The sequence below is a fragment of the Mus caroli genome, chromosome 9 (genome assembly GCF_900094665.2).
Source record: "Mus caroli chromosome 9, CAROLI_EIJ_v1.1, whole genome shotgun sequence".
Lineage (NCBI taxonomy): Eukaryota > Metazoa > Chordata > Mammalia > Rodentia > Muridae > Mus > Mus caroli.
In genome coordinates this window covers 188,115-206,926 of record NC_034578.1, presented here as the reverse complement: position 1 = coordinate 206,926, position 18,812 = coordinate 188,115, and the positions used below count along the sequence as shown (strand labels likewise).

At 38.9% G+C, this 18,812-nt stretch overlaps 1 protein-coding gene across 1 annotated transcript in view; it reads right to left on the bottom strand.

The window, feature by feature from the left end:
- Positions 1-13,777, bottom strand: part of Gucy1a2 (guanylate cyclase 1 soluble subunit alpha 2) — a 237,569-nt gene extending 223,792 nt beyond the window's left edge. Inside the window, exons 1-3 of the mRNA XM_029481402.1 lie at positions 13,708-13,777; positions 11,483-11,570; positions 10,555-10,676 (exon numbers count right to left, since the gene is read on the bottom strand). Of these exons, the coding sequence (XP_029337262.1) occupies positions 10,555-10,676; positions 11,483-11,570; positions 13,708-13,726 (229 nt within the window). The 5' untranslated portion in view covers positions 13,727-13,777. The remainder of the gene's footprint in view (positions 1-10,554; positions 10,677-11,482; positions 11,571-13,707) is intronic.
- Between the last annotated feature and the right edge of the window lie 5,035 nt (positions 13,778-18,812).

Genomic DNA, 18,812 nt, shown 5'->3' with positions numbered 1-18,812 from the left:
AGAAAGTTAACATGGGGAAAAGGGGGCGGTGTTTCTGGGTTTTTTTCCACAGAATGCTGCAGAAGCATGCTAGCTTCCAGAATGATACATGTGACAGATGACCTGTGAGTTCATGAGTACCCTGGCAGTGATGACAAGAAAGCTGTGTTGAGTACACAGAGAAAGAGAACTCCAGGAGAGCAGCCACTTGCAAACAAGATGAAGAAACTTCTTATTTCTGCCATGGACTACAGCAAGGAGAGGTGACCTGGTGTCAATTTGAGGACAACTATAAATGATGACCCGTGAGGCAGAAGGACTGCTACAGTGTATTTAACAAGATTTCATCAGAGACACTGTTTTTGGCCATTCAGGCCAACTCCCCTATAGCTGTGACAGATTTTGTACCTTACCTATATGCTATACTGTTAGATAATTTTAAGAGTTAAGATCACCAATCTTGACAAGTCTTTTCATATTCATTGTAATTGTTGTCAATTAACTAATTGTGTAGATCCTAATTTAGATAAGGAGTTTGCTATTATGATTTTGTTAAAGAGACCTGCTTATGTTTTGCGGCATGTTAGAGTTAGAAAATGATCCTTGTTTTAAAAATCCGGGAATGCAAACTTGGAAAAGGTTAAATGAGCAATTTTAAGATTTATTGCTTTAATTGCAATTTTAACTTCAATATCTACCACAGTGTTAGATCAACAGCTGCATACTGCTCACTTTGTTAATGATATGCATAAGAATATTTCCATAGCCTTGTCAGAGCAATTTATTGTAGATAAAAAATTGAAGGCAATGTTTAATATCCTAGAAATAGTGGTCTCAACAATAAAGCAGGATATAACAAATATTAAGGCTACAAAGAGAAATTTCAGGTATTAGAAGAATGTTGTTTTTATTCTGATAAGACCGGCTTAGTTCAAGATAGCATAGACAAAGTTAGAGCTAGTTTAGAAGAGAGAGAAAACACAACAGAGAGAAACAAAAATATTGGTATAAAAATTGATTTTCTACTTCTCCTTGGGTCACCACCTTACTTCCCAGCCTTTTGGGACCTTTCGTAGGTATTTTACTGCTTTTATCTTTTGGCCCCTGGGCCTTTAAAAGATTAACCAGTTTTGTTAAGTCACAGATTGAAGCTGCTTTAAGCAAGCCGGTTCCATTTCACTACCATCAACTGGACATCCAAGACTCAGACGAAGATGTTCCTCCCACCGATGCAGAAAAAGTCTGGTCTCCAGTTTTCCACCCTTGCTGCAAATACAGGGTCTCCTTGGTTCCTCAGGCTTTGAAGACAATAAGGACGAGAAAGGGTGACCTCCAGCTCCTACTATAGCTTGAGAGCCACAAATTGTGGTGTTACAATTGGCATAATTCTGGTAGAGGCCTTACTGAGCCTGAGGTTGACAATTCTCTTACGGGAGCTGCACAGAACTCAGAACTGTGCATGCTGGTTCATGATAATACGAATCCAGTATGGGCCCAGCATGGGTGCAAACTAAGTATTGCAGGGGAAAGTCCATATAGACCATTTCTGAGTTCCCTGAGAGACAAACCCAGTTTGGACGGAGGTTGGAATCTAGTTTCAGTTGCAAGTGAAGAATTTTTCTAAGGCTCTGCCTCCCCTCCCCAAAAGATAGCAAGAGCCACAAGTGTGGGTCTGTGACAGCACCCATGGGAGGAATCGGGTCAATGTCCCCCCAGCCATGGTAATGCCAGATCATCCAAGGATGAGAAGATTATTTGATCACCTCAGTTAAGTGTGGCCTTATTAAATCTAATTCAGAAGGGGGAGATGTCAGAGACCATCCCATGAGAAACTGAGCCCTTCACAATCTCCCTAACAGGCCAAATGGCCTCATGCTAAGAGCTTGTTATCACCCCCTTCCTCCCTATTCCCTTCCTGGCACCTGAGGCTGTAAAAGTTGAATTATAGTCCCCTCTTCCCTATCTCTTCCTGAATTCCCATGCAATCCAAGGACATGAGTTACGCCTGAGCCCAGCCTGACACACAAGGCTGTCAAGGAGGATCTATGTTCCAGAGATAAGATGCAGAGTGTCCGCTGCCTGGCGCCTGATTTCAGCCCCCATGTCAGCAGATGCCCACTTCTTTGTTCTTTGTATAATTCTCCCTCGACCCTCCCCTATTGCCCGCGATGTACACTTTAAAAAGAAGGCACATCAGCATAATAAACGAGACCTTGATAGGTACCATCTTCTTGGTCTCCTGTTTCTCTTTTTCTTCCTCCCATTTCCTTCCGGGATTGCAGTCCCCCTTGCACCCACAAATAACTGAATCCCGCTGGACAGGGTAAGTAGCCAACATCAAACTAAAAGGAGAGAAACTTGAAGCAATCCCACTAAGATCGGGGACTAGACAAGGCTGCCTGCTTTCTCAATACCTATTCAATATAGTACTTGAAGTCCTAGCCAGAGCAATTTGACAACAAAAGGATATCAAGTGGATACAAATTGGAAAGGAAGAAGTCAAAATGCCCCTAACATAATAAAACATACCTAAACATAATAAACCAATCTACACCAAACCAGTAGCCAACATCAAACTAAAAGGAGAGAAACTTGAAGCAATCCCACTAAGATTGGGGACTAGACAAGGCTGCCTGTTTTCTCAATACCTATTCAATATAGTACTTTAAGTCCTAGCCAGAGCAATTTGACAACAAAAGGATGTCAGGCAGATACAAATTGGAAAGGAAGAAGTCAAAATGCCATTATTTTCAGATAATATGATAGTATATATAAGGAACCCTAAAAATTCCACCAGAGAACTCCTAAACTTGATAAACAGCTTCATTGAAGTAGCTGGATATATAATTAATTCAAACAAATCAGTGGACTATCTCTACACAAAGGATAAACAGGCTGAGAAATAAATTAGGGAAACAACACCCTTCACAATAGCCACAAATAATATAAAATACCTTGGTGTGACTCTAACTAAGGAAGTGAATGATCTGTATGATAAGAACTTCAAGTCTCTGAAGAAAGAAATCAAAGAAGATCTCAAAAGATGGAAAGATCCCACATGCTCATGGATTGGCAGGATCAACATTGTAAAAATGGCTATCTTGCCAAAAGCAATCTACAGATTCAATACAATCGCCATCAAAATTCCAACTCAATTCTTCACTGAGTTAGAAAGGGCAATTTGCAAATTCATCAGGAATAACAAAAAACCTAGGATTGCAAAAACTATTCTGAACCATAAAAGATTATCTGATGGAATCAGCATCATTGGCCTAAAGCTGTACTACAGAACAATTTTGATAAAAACTTCATGGTAATGGTACATTGACAGTCAGGTACACCACTGGATTAGAATTGAAGACCAAAAAATGAACCCACACACTTATGGACACTTGATATTTGACAAAGATGTTAAACTATACAGTGGAAAAAAGACAGCATTTTCAAAAAATGTTGCTGGCTCTACTGGCGGTTAGTATGTAGAAGAATGAGAATTGATCCATTCTTATCCTCTTGCACTAAGCTCACATCTAAGTGGATCAAGGAACTCCAAATAAAACCAGAGACACTAAAACTTATAGAGGAGAAAGTGGGGGAAAGCCTCAAAGATATGGGCACAGGGGGAAATTCCTGAACAGAACACCAGTGGCTTGTGCTGTAAGATCAAGAATCGACAAATGGGACCTAATAAAATTGCAAAGCTTCTGTAAGGCAAAAGACACTGTCAATAAGACAAAAAGGCCTCCAATTGGGAATCCTAAATCAGATAGGGGACTAATAGGCAATATATATAAAGAACTCAAGAAGGTGGACTCCAGAAAATCAAATAACCCTGTTTAAAAATGGGGTACAGAGCTAAACAAAGAATTCACAACTGAGGAATACCAAAGGGCTGAGAAGCACTTGAAACTATGTTCACCATCCTTAATCATCAGGGAAATGCAAATCAAAACAACCCTGAGATTCCACCTCACACCAGTTCAGAATGGCTAAGATCAAAAATTCAGGTGACAGCAGATGCTGGTGAGGATGTGGAGGAAGAGGAACACTCCTCCATTGTCGGTGTGATTGCAAGCTGGCACAACCACTCTGGAAATCAGTCTGGTGGTTCCTCAGAAAATTGGACATAGTACTACGGGAAGATCCATCAATTCCTCTCCAGGGCATATATCCAGAAGATGTTCCAACTTGTAATAAGGACNCNTGCTCCACTATGTTCATAGCAGCCTTATTTATAGTAGCCAGAAGTTGGAAAGAACCCAGATGTCACTTAATAGAGGAATGGATACAGAAAATGTGGTACATTTACACAATGGAGTACTACTCAGCTATTAAAAACAATGAATTTATGAAATTCTTAGGCAAATGGATGTACCTGGAGGGCATCATCCTGAGTGAGGTAACCCAATCATAAAAGAACTCACATGATATGCACTCACTGATAATTAGATATTAGCCAGGAAACTTAGAATACCCAAGATACAATTTGCAAAACACATGAAACTCAAGAAGAAGGAAGACCAAAGAGTGGATACTTCATCCCTCCTTAGAATGTAGAACAAAATACCCATGTAAGGAATTGCAGAGACAGACTCTGGAGATGAGATGGAAGAAACAACCATGCTGAGACTGCCCCATCTGGGGATCCATACCATAATCAACCACCAAATGCAGACACAATTGCATATGCCAGCAATATTTTGCCAACAGGACCCTGATATAGCTTACTCTTGAGAGGCTATGCCAGTGCTTGGCACATACGGAAGTAGATGCTGAGAATCATCTATTGGATGAAACACACGGCCCCCAATTGAGAAGCTAGGGAAATTACCCAAGGTGCTGAAGAGGTCTGTAACCCTATAGGAACAATGATATGAATTAACCAGTACCCCATGAGCTCATGTCTCTAGCTGCATATGTAGCAGAAGATGCCCTAATTGTCTATCATTGGGAGGAGAGGCCCTTGGTCTTGCAAAGATTATATGCCCCAATACAGGGGAGATTATATGCCCCAGGGCCAGGAAGCGGGAGTGGGTAGGTTGGAGAGCAGGGTGGGGGGAGGGTATAAGGGACTTTTGGGATGCCATTTGAATTATAAATGAAGAAAATATCTAATAAAATAATTGAAAAAAGAGAGAGAAATAAAAGAAAAAGGCCAGCCCAGGCTACTATACCCAGCAAAATTCTCAATTATCATATATGTAGAAACCTAGGTACTACAAGACAAAACCATTTAAACAATATCTTTCCACTAATTCAGCCCTACAGAGGATAATAGGAGGAAAGTCCAACACAAGAAAAGAGACTACACCCAAGAAAAACACCAGAAATTAATCTTTTTACAACAAAACCAAAAAGAAGAGAAACACACAAACATAATTCCACCTCTAACAATGAAAATAACAGAGAGTAATAATCATTGGTCTCTAATATCTCTCAACATCAATGGACTCAATTCTCCAATAAAAATACATAGGTTAACACACTGCAAATGTAAACAGGACCCAGCATTTTGCTATAAACAGGAAATACAACTTCAGTGAAAAAGATAGCAACTACCTCAAAGTAAAAGGCTAGAAAAAATTTTCCAAGTATATAGTCCCAAGAAACAAGTAGGAGTAGCCATTCTAACACCCAATAAATAGATTTTCAAACAAAATTTATCAAAAAAGTTGGGGACTGACACTACATACTCAAAAAAGAAAAAATTCCTCAATATGAACTCTCAGTTCTGAACATCTATGCCTCAAATGCAAGGGCAAACAATGAATCTCACACTATAATAGTAGGAGATTTCAATGCCCCACTCTCACCAATGGAAAGATCATTAAAAGAGAACCTAAACACAAACATAGTGAAACTAATGAGCCAAACAGATTTAAAAAATATAGAGAGAACACTTCACCATAAAACAAAAAAAAAACTTACCTCCTTCTTAGTATGTCATGATACTTCTCAAAAATTGGCCATATAATCAGACAGACAACAAACCCAAACAGATACAAGAATATTGAATTAATCCCATGTATTCTACTGTTCCTCCAGAGACTAAGGTAATCTTCAGTAACAACAAAAACAACTGAAAACCCACATAAACATGGAAGCTGAACAACTCTCTACTCAATGATAAGTTGGTCAGGAAGGAAAGAAAGAAATTAAAGACATTTTAGAATTTAATGAAAGTGAATGCACAATTTATCCAACTTGTGGGACACACACACACAATGAAAGCAGTGCTAAGAGGAAAATGCATAGCCCTGAGTGCCTGCATAAAGAAATTGGAGGGCTGGAGAGGTGGCTCAGTGGTTAAGAGCACTGTCTGCTCTTCCAGAGGTCCTGAGTTCAATTCCCAGCAACCACATGGAGGCTCACAACCATCTGTAATTAGATCTGATGCCCTCTTCTGGTGTGTCAGCAACAAGATGCTCATACAACATTAAATAAATAAATATTTTAAAAAAAGAAAGAAATTGGAGAGATCAAAGCTCGAGAACAAAAAGAAACAAATACATCCAAGATGAATAGATTGCAAGAAATAACTAAATTGGGCCAAATCAAACAAGTAGAAACAAAGAGAACTATACAAAGAATCAACAAAACTAGGAGCTGGTTCATTGATAAAATCAACAAGATAGATAAACCCAAGATAGATAAAATAACTAGAGGGCACAGAGACAGTATCCAAATTAACAAAATCAAGAATAAAAAGAGACATAACAAGAGAAACTAAGGCAATTCAAAAAATAAATAGATCCTGCTTCAAAAGTCTATATTCAAAAAAACTGGAGAATCTAGATGAAATGGATGATATTTCTAGACAGATACCAGGTACCAAAGTTAAATCACTATCAGAAAAACCATCCAAACAGTCCTATAACTCCTAAGGAAAGAGCACCAGTCATTAGAAGTCTCCCAACCAAAAAGAGCTCAGAGTATGATGACTTGAGTGCACAGTTCTATCAGCCTTTCAAAGAAGACCTAATAAGAATATGTCTCAAACTACTCTACAAAGTAGAAACAGAAGGAACATTACCCAACTCTGTCTATGAAGCCACAGTTACACTGATACCTAAACCACAAAAAAAGACCCAACAAAGAAAGAGAACATCAGACCAATTTCCCTTATGAACATTAATGCAAAAATACTCAACAAAATGCTCGCAAACTGAATCCAAGAACACATGTATACAGGGGAAATTTTCCTGAACAGAACAATAATGGCTCATACTCTAAGACCACCAATCAATAAATAGGATCTTATAAAGTTGAAAAGTTTCTGTAAGGCAAAGGACACTGTCAATACGACATTACAGCAATCCACATATTGGGAAAAAATCTTTACCAACCCTACATCTGACACAGAGCTAATATCCAAAATATACAAAGGACTAAAAAAGTTAAACTCCAGAGAACCAAATAACCCTATTAAAAAATGGAGTACAGAGATAAACAGAAAATTTTCAACTGAGGAAAACTGAATGGCTAAGAAGCACTTAAGGAAATGTTCAACATCCTTAGTCATCAGAGAAATGCAAATCCAAATGACCCCTAGATTCTACCTAACACCAGTCAGAATGGCTAAGATGAAAAACTCAGGTGACAGCAGATGCTGGCAAGGATGTGGACAAAGAGGAACACTCCTCCATTGCTGGTGGAATGGCAAGCTGGTAAACTCACTTGAGAAATCAACATGGCAGTTTTTGAGATAATTGGAAATAGTTCTACCTGAAGACCCAGCTATACCACTACTGGGCATATACCCAAACGATACTCTAATATTTAACAAGGACACAGGATCCACTATGTTTATAACAGCCTTATTTATAATATCCAGAAGCTGGAAACAGAAGAACTGATACAGAAAATGTGATACCTTTACACAATAGAGTGCTTGCTACTCAGCTATTAAAAAGAATGACTTTATTAAATTCGCAGGCAAATGGATTGAACTAGAAAATATCATCCTGAGTAAGGTAAACCAGACACAAAAGAACACACATGGCTTGTGCTCACTGATAAATGGATACTAGCTCCAAAGCTCACAATGCCCATGATACAACCCACAGACAATATGGAGCTTAGGAGGAAGGAAGACAGGGTGTGGATGCTTCAGTCCTGCATTGTGGGCAAACTAGAATGATTGTTAGAGATGGATGGAGGGGTAATGTAGAAGGAAGAAAAGAGGGGTAGAAAATAAGGAGGGCAGGATCAAGTACTGAAAGGGATGGGAGAGTAGTACAGAGGGTCAGGAAATTGGATAAAAATATGTATGTAGCAGAAGGGATGAAGAACTGGGTATAGTCACTGGAGGGTCCCAGATGCCAGGGAAATGCGAGGCTCCCAGGATCCAATGGGGATGACTTTAGCTGAAATGTGCAGAGAAGGAGAGATAGTACCTGTAGAGACCATCTCCTATGATTAGGCATGGCCCCTCCCTTCAAGGAATGGGGCTACACACCCATCTCAGAGTTTTTAACCCAGAAATGTTTCTGTCCAAAGGAAGAACAGGGGCAACAAACAGAGCAAAGACTGAAGGAAGAGCCATCTGGGTACTGCCACAGCTGAGGAGCCATCCTGTTTGCAGACACCAAACTTGACACTGTTGCTGTTGCCAAGAGGTGCTTGCTGACAGGAACCTGGTGTGGCTATTCCTTGGGCAGTTGTGCCAGTATCTGACCAATGCAGATATGGATGCTTGGAGTCAACCATCAGACTGAGCTTAGAGACCCCAGTGGGGAGCTGTTAGAAGGACTGTAGGAGCAGAGGGGGACTTAAAATCCCATAGGAAGAACAACATCAGCTGGCTGGACCATCCAGTGCTCCCAACAGAAATGCTATAACACCAATCAAGGAGTATACAGGGAGGGATCCATGACTCTTGATACATATGTAGAAGAGGATGCCCTTGTCTGATATCAATGGGAAAAGAGGCCCTTGGTTTTGTGGAGGTTTGACACGCCAGCATATGGGGGATGCTGGATTTGTGGGGCAGGAGAGGGTAGGTAGGTAGGGAAGCACCCTCATAGAGGGCAAGGGGAGGGATGAGAGGGAGGTTGTGGGATGGAGAGGAGATTGTGGAGGGGTATCTGGGTAGTGGGATATCATTTGAGATGTAAACAAATAAAATGATTAATAAAAATGAGAATATCATAACTAAACTGATATTTCACTCATTATAGCAAAGAGCACAAGATAACTTCTCATCTCACTGTTTTAATTCTCTACACTCATTCTATCTCTGTCCTTTTATTGCTAGCTAAATCCAAGACACCCACAGTACCAAGTGGCAACATGTTCAAAACAAACACAGCACAGGCCCTTATGATTTCACTACACCACTAAACCAGCACAATTTCTCATAAAATACAAAATGTCCTGTTTTATAGGAGTACAAGCATATTTTTACAATTAATGCAAACTAAAATTAGGCTTTGCATATCACTGCTTTAAAAATATTCATGTTTTTCAGACAACTAAAATTAGATTACCTTAGCATGCAACAGGCATTGGAATTAAAATAATGCAACAATTTAACACTCAAAGTCATAAGCAGAGAGGACATCATTCATATCTATCTTCTCTTGCATAAGGCCTCTTGGGAGGACTCTACTGTGTTGTCACAATGATTATTAGGAGTCTAACATGAAGTGAACAGAAATCAATTTGCAAACTATGTGACAGAAACTAGACACAAGTTGTTACTAAATAAAAGAAAACAATCTTATCTGTGAGCAGTTATTCCCCACTTTGGGACAGGGCTAAAACCAGGCAACTGTTTTCTAGGCCTTCAATGCAGGAAGAGATGGAATCTACAAACAGTGAAGGCATTGCTGGTCCTCCAATATGCTATACATTCCTATCTGCAGCAAAAAGAAAAATGTGGATTTCAAAAAGAATTGAACTATGTTCACTTCAAATGAAGAAAGCAAAAGAAAATTAAATGAAAAAAGGTTGAATAACTTCTATAAGAATTTAGGGCCAAACAGAGTTCAGCTGTGATATCAGCTATGCAAAGTACTCTTATACAACAAGGCCTTCATACTTTTCTAAAATCCATTTCAATTAAAGAACAGAGTGCATGGTTCCACTCATAACAGTGCATTTACGCATGTTGGGAGTATCCAAAATCCTGCAGGTAAATAGTGTCATCTTCAAGATGCACAGTCCCTGTGCCTAAGCCCAAGTATGGCACCCAGTGGATGACAAGCTTCACTGATATGCTACAACACAGACATCCAAGAAATAAGAAAGGATAAGCTTGAGAAGAAAGAAAGATCATACAGGTCAGGTGAAGGTAAGCACCAGGGAAGTATGGATTATATCAGGCTAATACTAATATCATATAAATATTTTAAAACATTCCTCGGCAATGTAAGATTTTTTTTGAGTTTACAAGTAAAGAACTTGTTTGTAATTCACATAAAAACATTTTGATGGGTGTAAAAAATCAAATACTTTCTTAGTCTACTATTACCATACTCTCCAAACATAAGAGAAAATGAAACACTCATATCTTTACTTTCCCTCCCCCTCATATTCTCTGTCAATCATATAAAAAATGTATAGTTAATATACCGAGTACATTAGCAGTACACTGAAGAATTCCTGAGACATCTTCAATTTCCTCTTTGTTGGAATGGTCTGCATAGGAGCATCTTTTAGAGATATTGTGGAAATTCTTTTCTGCATCCCTATAACTAAAAAGAAAATAAAATTAGCATACAAAAGAATATTTGAAAGCATTTGCAAATGCACTTATGTCTACATCAAGTACATAGAGTCTATGCTTTCTGGATAACCACCTTTAAAATAAGTGATTCTTTAAACATAATTCTGTCATAAGCCACCAGTCCCACTAATATTCACAGTACAGGGTGATATCCACAGGCAACTGTTAATTAGCAAGCTCTGGGAGGTATAGTAAAATGCATATGTTATGAAGGAAAAGGGGGAGATAATGAGAAGAGAGGTTTAAGTAGGGGGAGGGATGGAGGATTGGGCAGAAGACAGGGTAGGGAGGGGAATAATTAATAATAGGCATGTTTGAAAAGGCCAAATGCACATCTACTAGGTATAAACTTTCTAACAGCTTGGAAAAAAAAGTAAGAGTAGAACAATGATATGAAGTGGGAAGGAAACTTTAGGTGAAAAGTGGGATTAGAATGTAGAACAGAGGTGGGAGTTAGTGGAGGTATAACTAATACTAAAGATATTTTTAAAAAACATATGGAAACCTACTGTTTATGAGATTTTAAAATATTCAGAGTTCCATATAAAAGAATTTATCTGGAGTTGCCCTAAACAGGAAATAATGCTCCTCCCCAAAGCCAAATTTTGCCAAATAAAAGCCTAGTACCAGATGTGTAAACGTTCTACATCAAGGTTCATGTAAGTGGTGTTCTGGACATCACCCAAAGACACATATTAAAGCCATTGTATAACCCTTGGTAACCCTCTATAAACTCATTTTCTTAACACATGGTAAAATCGGGTTGGTACTGACCAGGAAGCTTCTGCCATTCTCACCACCTGCCATAGTACCAGAAGATGCAATCCAGGCTGCTTGGAGAAGTCATCAAGAGCTGTGAACCCTGAAAGCCATAGTAACAACCAACATGGCAAGATATATCCATGTATACAGTAGTGTCATGGATGTTATAGGATAACCAACTTCTTTTTTTATTTATTCTCATGCTGCATGAGAGGAAAGGAATGCTTGGTAGTGAAAATATGGCTAAGACCTCAGAAAAATCATAGGACCCACAAGGTGAATCTATTATTTTGCTGAATGGAAGGATTCCCAAACTGACATTTATGTCTATATTTCTATACTCATGGAATAGTAAAACTCCAAAAACATGTTAGAAAAGTGTCTTCTTTCAGTGGAAATGTTCAACTGGTCAAAGCATAGAGAATACTTGTCAGTTGAACAATGGGGCATCTATACCACCAACTCAAGAACGTACGGAATCATTGAACATTTGTAATGACCAGAGATCTTCTAGATATGACAGGACTAATGAACTCAAAGAGCATCTCCTTAACAGACCTATACAGGACCAAATCAAATAGCACTTCAGCATGAAGGAGGAGGAGCTCAAGAACCCCCATTCCTAGCTGAGGAGTTATTGGTAGTTGATGGCTTCTGGATAGAGGTCAGTTTCTTTAAAGGAGGGAGGAACCTTTGATGAAATGCCCTACAGTCGGGAGAGGGGGCTTATAAAGCCCACCTTCAGCAGGAAGGCAGGACATCAAGTGAGGGATGGGGTTGCCATCCCACAGTCACACCTCTTACCCATAATTGTTTCTGTCTGAATGAATTACAGGGATGGAAATGGAGAGGAGCCTGAGGAAAAGAATGTCCAGTGACAGGCCCAAAGTGGGATAAAGCTCAAGGGGAGGTCCCAAGGCTTGACACTATTACTGAGGCTATAGAACACTCACAAAAAGGGACCTAGTATGACCGCACTCCAGAATGCCCAACAAGCAGCTGAGTCAGATGCAGTTATTTGCACCAACCAATGGACAGAAGCAGTTGACCCCTGTTGTTGAGTTAGGGAAGGCTGAAAGAAGCTAATGAGAAGGGCAACTCTGTAGGAGGACCAGCCATCTCAATTAATCTGGACCCCTGAGACCTCTCAAACACTGGACCACCAAACAGGCAGCATATACCAGCTGATATGAGGCCCCCAACACACATACAGTAGAGGACTTCCATGTCTGTCTTCATTCAGAGATGAGACACCTAAACCTCAAGAGACTGGAGGCCTCAGGGAATTAAGAGATCAGGTGGGGTAGGGTTTGGGGCATCCATGTGGAGATGGGGTAGGGTGGGGAGGAGGTGTGGGATGTGGAGCAGTCAGATGGGGATGGGCAGGGATTGGAATATGGAGTGTAAAATATGAATTACAAATAAATTTAAAACAAAAATAAAAGGACGATAAGAGTTTGACCATTACAAACCAAACCATTGCAGCACAAAGAAAATACTAACAAGGTATAGTGACAATATCCATTGTTTCTAATGCTAATTGATTTAATATAACAAGCTAGATTAATTACAAAAGTAAATTTTAGTTTTTTGCTAATTGCCAAACTGCTTTTTACTACAGTCAATTGAGAATAAGTTTAGGCTTATTTATTTGGAGTTTTCTGACTGAAAAATTCTTTCACTGGAATATCACTTAATCATGACATCTAATTTGGGGGTTATTAACATAACCATTACATTTTATTAAAATATCTCTGTACTGGCAAGGTCTTCATTTCTTACTTTTTTATATGAAGTATTACTAATGCACACAATTTTCAAATCCATTTTAAGAAATAGGGACCAACAGAGAAATCAGGCAGCATGTGACCCTGGCTAAAACAAGACCTGTCCTTGAAGATGATTGCAGCCAAACTCTATGTAAAGACTCAAATCCCCATTCAAAGCCTCTATTTGGTACTGGCAATCCTTCAATAGAAGAAAAACAAAATTATAAGATTCAGTCTTACAAATGGAAAATAAGAACATAAGAAAGAGAGAAAGTGTGAGAAAAACAAAAAAGAGAATATTATTTTTCATTTAAAAGAAAACACAAATAAACCAAAGTATTTTTTTACTATAAAGTACTCTTATTAATCCTAGCCTACATGTTAACAAACAGACACCATAAAGTTAGCTTCAAGAGCACACTAACTTACAAGTGTTTCCATCAATAGTCAAAATCCATTTTTACTCACCCAATGACTTGGTGTTCATAATACTGCAATGTCCTCTTGAGAGTCATGTGTATCGTCTGAGGCTACAGTATGATAACAAGAGTGAAAACACATTATCAGTGCATCAGTATGGTTTCTGAGCACAGGCAGATTCACTTTATAAATGTTGCTGCAGTATTAGTGCATTTTCCATCTGGTCATTTGTATTCCCCGGAGGAGCTAAATGATCCAGTCAGCAATTGCCCAGTTTCCCACTGTTGAGTACAATGGTCTTTTCTGCCCCCTACTCAAATATTTTGATGAACTATTTATTAATGAGTATTAAATAAAATACTCAATTGCTGTAATGAAAGGTTCAGGAGCAATAGGAAAAGGCATTACTAGAATGTGACTTGCATTTATTCCCAGGCACTGTGTATAATCCATGTGAGATAATGACTAGCTGAAAATTCACACCTTTATTTTTTCTTTCCTGTTTTAATGAGACTTTCAAAGGGAATCTGGAAGTAACGGTAAATTGAATTTAAAATTTCAGCTCTATAATTATGTGTTTTAAGCTTAATGTTCTTTTCTTTTTGTCTTAGTTTTATATCTAGAAGAACTCATAGGATGGCTGGGATAAGATGGGAAGCAGTGTCCCAGATTCCATTAGCAATACTTCAAGTCAGCCTAACTTCCTGTGTGCCTCAAGAAATGCCAAGCAGAGGATTGTTCTCCTATCTCATGGACAGGCGACTAGTGCTTTGGGTTGCTCCCTCATGGCTTCAAATGACAAGTCTGTAGCTCATGAATGAATTATGTAATCTTCTCTCACAATGGCAGGTTAAGATACTTTATTAATCCTAGGTCAAGGAATTATTGTCAGATTTATCTAAACAGAAGGGTCCCAAATTTTGAAAATCTACATATACAAGTAAATCGGATACTAGTATCTAAGAACATTAGTTTTACTAGGATGTTATGATAACTAATTTTTCAATGAGACATTGGTATCATACCATCAACACAAAGGCTGAGAGATCACAGTGGAAGAGGAAATAGAAAGATTATAGGGGTCAGAAGTAGTGAAATAATATTTTTCATCACAGGGCTGTTACACACATGAACATAAAGCAGCTATGTTTGCCTGCACAAAACCTACAGCAGATTGAGTCAGCCAAAACCCCCAAATTTATTGTGAGTCCCACCCTTATCTGAGGAGTTTTTGGCAACTGGTAGCTGCTGGTAGAGAAAAAAACATCAGCATTCTTCAGGGATGTGGCTCCTGACAACCTAACAATGCTCCAGTAGATAAACTTATAACACTCATAAACATACAGGCAGGAGACTTAAATGGACTTAGTGAAGTTCTATTCTTTGATTTTTGTTTGTTTGTTTGTTTGTTTGTTGGAAGTATATAATGCCATGAAGGAACTGGGGGGAGAAATGGGGAAAAGATTACATGATAAAGGGGAGATTTGATCAAACATATTATATGCATATATGAAATTCTCAATTTCTGTTGACTATAATTCTCAAAATATTTCTGTTTACTATAGTCCAACAGAAATAAAGCCATCAAATGCTTAGCAAAATGTTGATACATTATACCAAGGATAAATTTTAGAAAATATGTCAGTAACATATGTTCTTACATATTTAAGTACCATTACAATTTGGTAATGTCAGCAACCACTACTAATGAATTCTACAGAGCAAGCATCTGTGAGAAGGTCATCTGTAGAGAATTCCAGTGCTAAGCTGGTGGCCTCAGAAACAATCAGTTCATGATTCTAATTCTTCAGAGTGAATCTTAAAGCATATAAAGAAGACACAAGAGACCTGTTAATCTTTACTTCAACCCAACCCACATTAGCACTATATAAAACATCAAGAATAAATTTGGTAATCTACCTTCAACCCTTTCATACCTCCATTGATTAGAAATGTTTGCTTTAAAGGCAGAACCAAGTTTATGTAATAAAATAAAACAGGGAACACACTTTAACATACAAGAGTATGTATGTCTAGGTCAGAGTATCATTTCATTGTAGAAATTTAAGGCTTTGGATGTAGTCTTTACCTAGACAAAGTCAAGGCATGAATTAATGTTAGAAAAAAATCAGACTCTATATATTCAAAATTGTCCCTACTTTCCCTTCTCTGATGGAATTTTGTTTGTCATAACCTGTGCAGGGCCTGTGTATGTTTCCACAGTTTCTGTGAATTCATTTGTGTGTCTGCCCTGTTGTACTTGAAAGGCACTTTTTCCTTGGAGTCATCTATCACCTCTGAGTCTTACAATTTTTCTGCCTCCTCTTCTGCACAGATTCTTTCACTTATACTAAGTTGAAAGATAAAGAAGATATCAAACGAGTACAGAGGTCTTTACTAATCAGGGAAGAATCAAAGCGGAATAAATAGAATGTACCTAGGAAAGAAAAAATACTCCTGAACCAAGAAATCATGAGGCATTTTGAGAAATCTAAAGAGTAGAGTAGCAAGGACTGCTTCAGTGCTCATGAAAAGATGTTCTCACAACTAAGCCCCCTGAGAGGTCTCTGGCACAGAGCCTGCAATTACCACAATGATCTCATTTGTCCAAAAGAATAATTATTTCCTACATTAGAAATTTTTACATCATTTAAAGAAACATGTTTGCGAAAGAGTTTGTGCTGGTTAAAAAGCTGATTTTTGTTCTTGTGTAAAGCGATTATGTCCACCGTTGGTAGAAGTCAGGATTTTAGTTTACAAATACATTGGATGAAATCGTTCCTGGGGTACAAGCAAAAATCCTCTAGCTTGGTAAACTTATTCACTTGTTCTTTCTTAACACAACCTAGTGGTTACATTACAGTGGCCTGAACCATGTACAGGGTGGCTGGTTGCAAGACATCTCCCAAATGGAGCCAAGGACAACTTCAACACCATCCTGACCCCTTAAAATGATTCAGAAGTATGGATTCACTTCTGTTTTCAGATATCACTTCATGACCTCAACCTAATGCTTTACCAGTGAGAGACATCTTCACATAGTCTTCCTGTCTTGAATAAGAATCATGAAATGAAAGACTAAAAATATATTCCCAATGGGAGAGACTACTTTTTCATCATGTCTTTACCATGGTGAGATTGAGGAACGAACTCACTGGGTTAAGCGCTTACCAAGCAATGCATGGTGGCACACCCCAATTATGGAGGAGGCACTGAGACAGGAGGATTGTCAGTGGCCAATTAGTTTGGCTGAACAAGGAAGCTACCGATACAGAGACAAACCCTGTCTCAAATAAATAAAATAGTGAGAATTGGAGAAAGACAACTGACTCTGACTACTGGCCTCTAAACATATGCTCATATGCCTGTACAACACACACACATGTCTGAACTACAAATGCATACACACGTATATGACTGTACAACACACACATCCCTACACTATACACATAAACACCTATGTCTGTACCACACACACAAACAAAATTGCTTGCAACTAATATACAGACATAAACATACAAACTTGAATCACACACACATACACATACACCCATGACTGTACCACACAGACATATAGAACACATAGATTCCTGCACTACACAATGGAGAGAGGGGGAGAGACAGACAGACAGACAGACAGACAGACAGAGACAGAGACACAGAGAGAGAAATTTTTAAAACACTCTTACCTAAATGTTCATGTGTGCTAATGATGCAAGTCAGCATAGAAAATGGGGGAAAGCCCCATTCTTCTAACATATTTTTCTTTACCATTAAGAATAAATTTAAAAACATAATTTTTAGTTTATACTTTGGCTTTAATGTCAAACAGTTCAAAATCAAAATCTGATTTATTAGTTATATCTACTCCAGCAGTTTAATTAAACCAACCAAGTATCAAACACCAAATGATATGAGGCCCCCAACACATATACAGCAGAGAACGTCTGGGAATGGGTTCAGTCAGATAAGATCCACCTAACTCTCAAGAGATTGAAGGTCCCAGGGAGTGGAGAGGTTTGGTGGGGTGGAGGGTAGGGCGTAGAGATACCCTTGGAGAGATGGGAGTAAGGAGGTATGGGATGTGGAACAGTCAGAGGGAGGACTGGGAGGGAGATCAATTCTGGAGTGTAAAAAAAAAATTACATAAAATTGGAAAAAATATATAAAATAAGAGTTTTCATATGAATATATATTTTATGGGAAATAGCTGAAATAAAACAATATGTCTGGCACATAGTAAATTGATAATAAATGGTAGTCATTGCTTGTGCCAAAGAGAAAAACATGTTCTTGATCTCCACAGTTCCAAAATCTCTTGGAGAACAAAAGTGTGTGTGTGTGTGTCTGTGTGTGTGTGTGTATGTATATAGGTGCGCGTGCACGCACTCGTGTGTTTGTGTGTGTGTGGGGGGGGGGGGTAACTAATGCAATATATTGAAAAAGTATTACCAAGTAAATAGATAGTAGATATAATAGAGCTTTCTCTGCTATATAATCATGAGAAGCTAGTAGAAAAGAAAAATAAGAAAATGACAACATAATTTATAACTTGTGAGAGACCAAACCGTGGGAAAGTAAGTCCCGCAGTTACTCTCACCCTAAAGATCCAGCTGACCCTTTGAAGGGAATTACGTCACCCCCTCCTTCATTGTCTCCACCTGGCACCTGGGACTGCCAGCTTCACTCCCTCTTTCACTTAGCACCTAGAACTGCTTAGATTAAGGCAGCTTCACCTACTCCTCCATGTCTCCGTTTGGTGCCTGGGACTGTTTATGGCACTCCAAGATAGCTACAAGGTGTTTGATGGCATCCTGGGACTCTTAGGTCAGGGCTGGCATTCCAAGATAAACAGCAGAATGTTTGAAGGCCTCCCGGGTCAGTTTTAGGGCCGACATTCCAAGATAAGCTGCAAGAAGCCTGCAATCAGCATCCGCCCCAGATATCCATTTCTTTCTCTGTGCTTTACTATACCCCCTCGACCCCTCCCTATTTTCTCTCATCGTGTGCTTATAACCAGGCTCCTAGCCTCCATTACACAGACCTTGACAACTCTTTGCTTGGTCTCGCTTCCCTTTCTCCGCTCATTTCGCGTTCAGGCCCTGGTCCTTCTCGACCCACGGAATAACTAAGTCCTGCTGGACGGGACAATA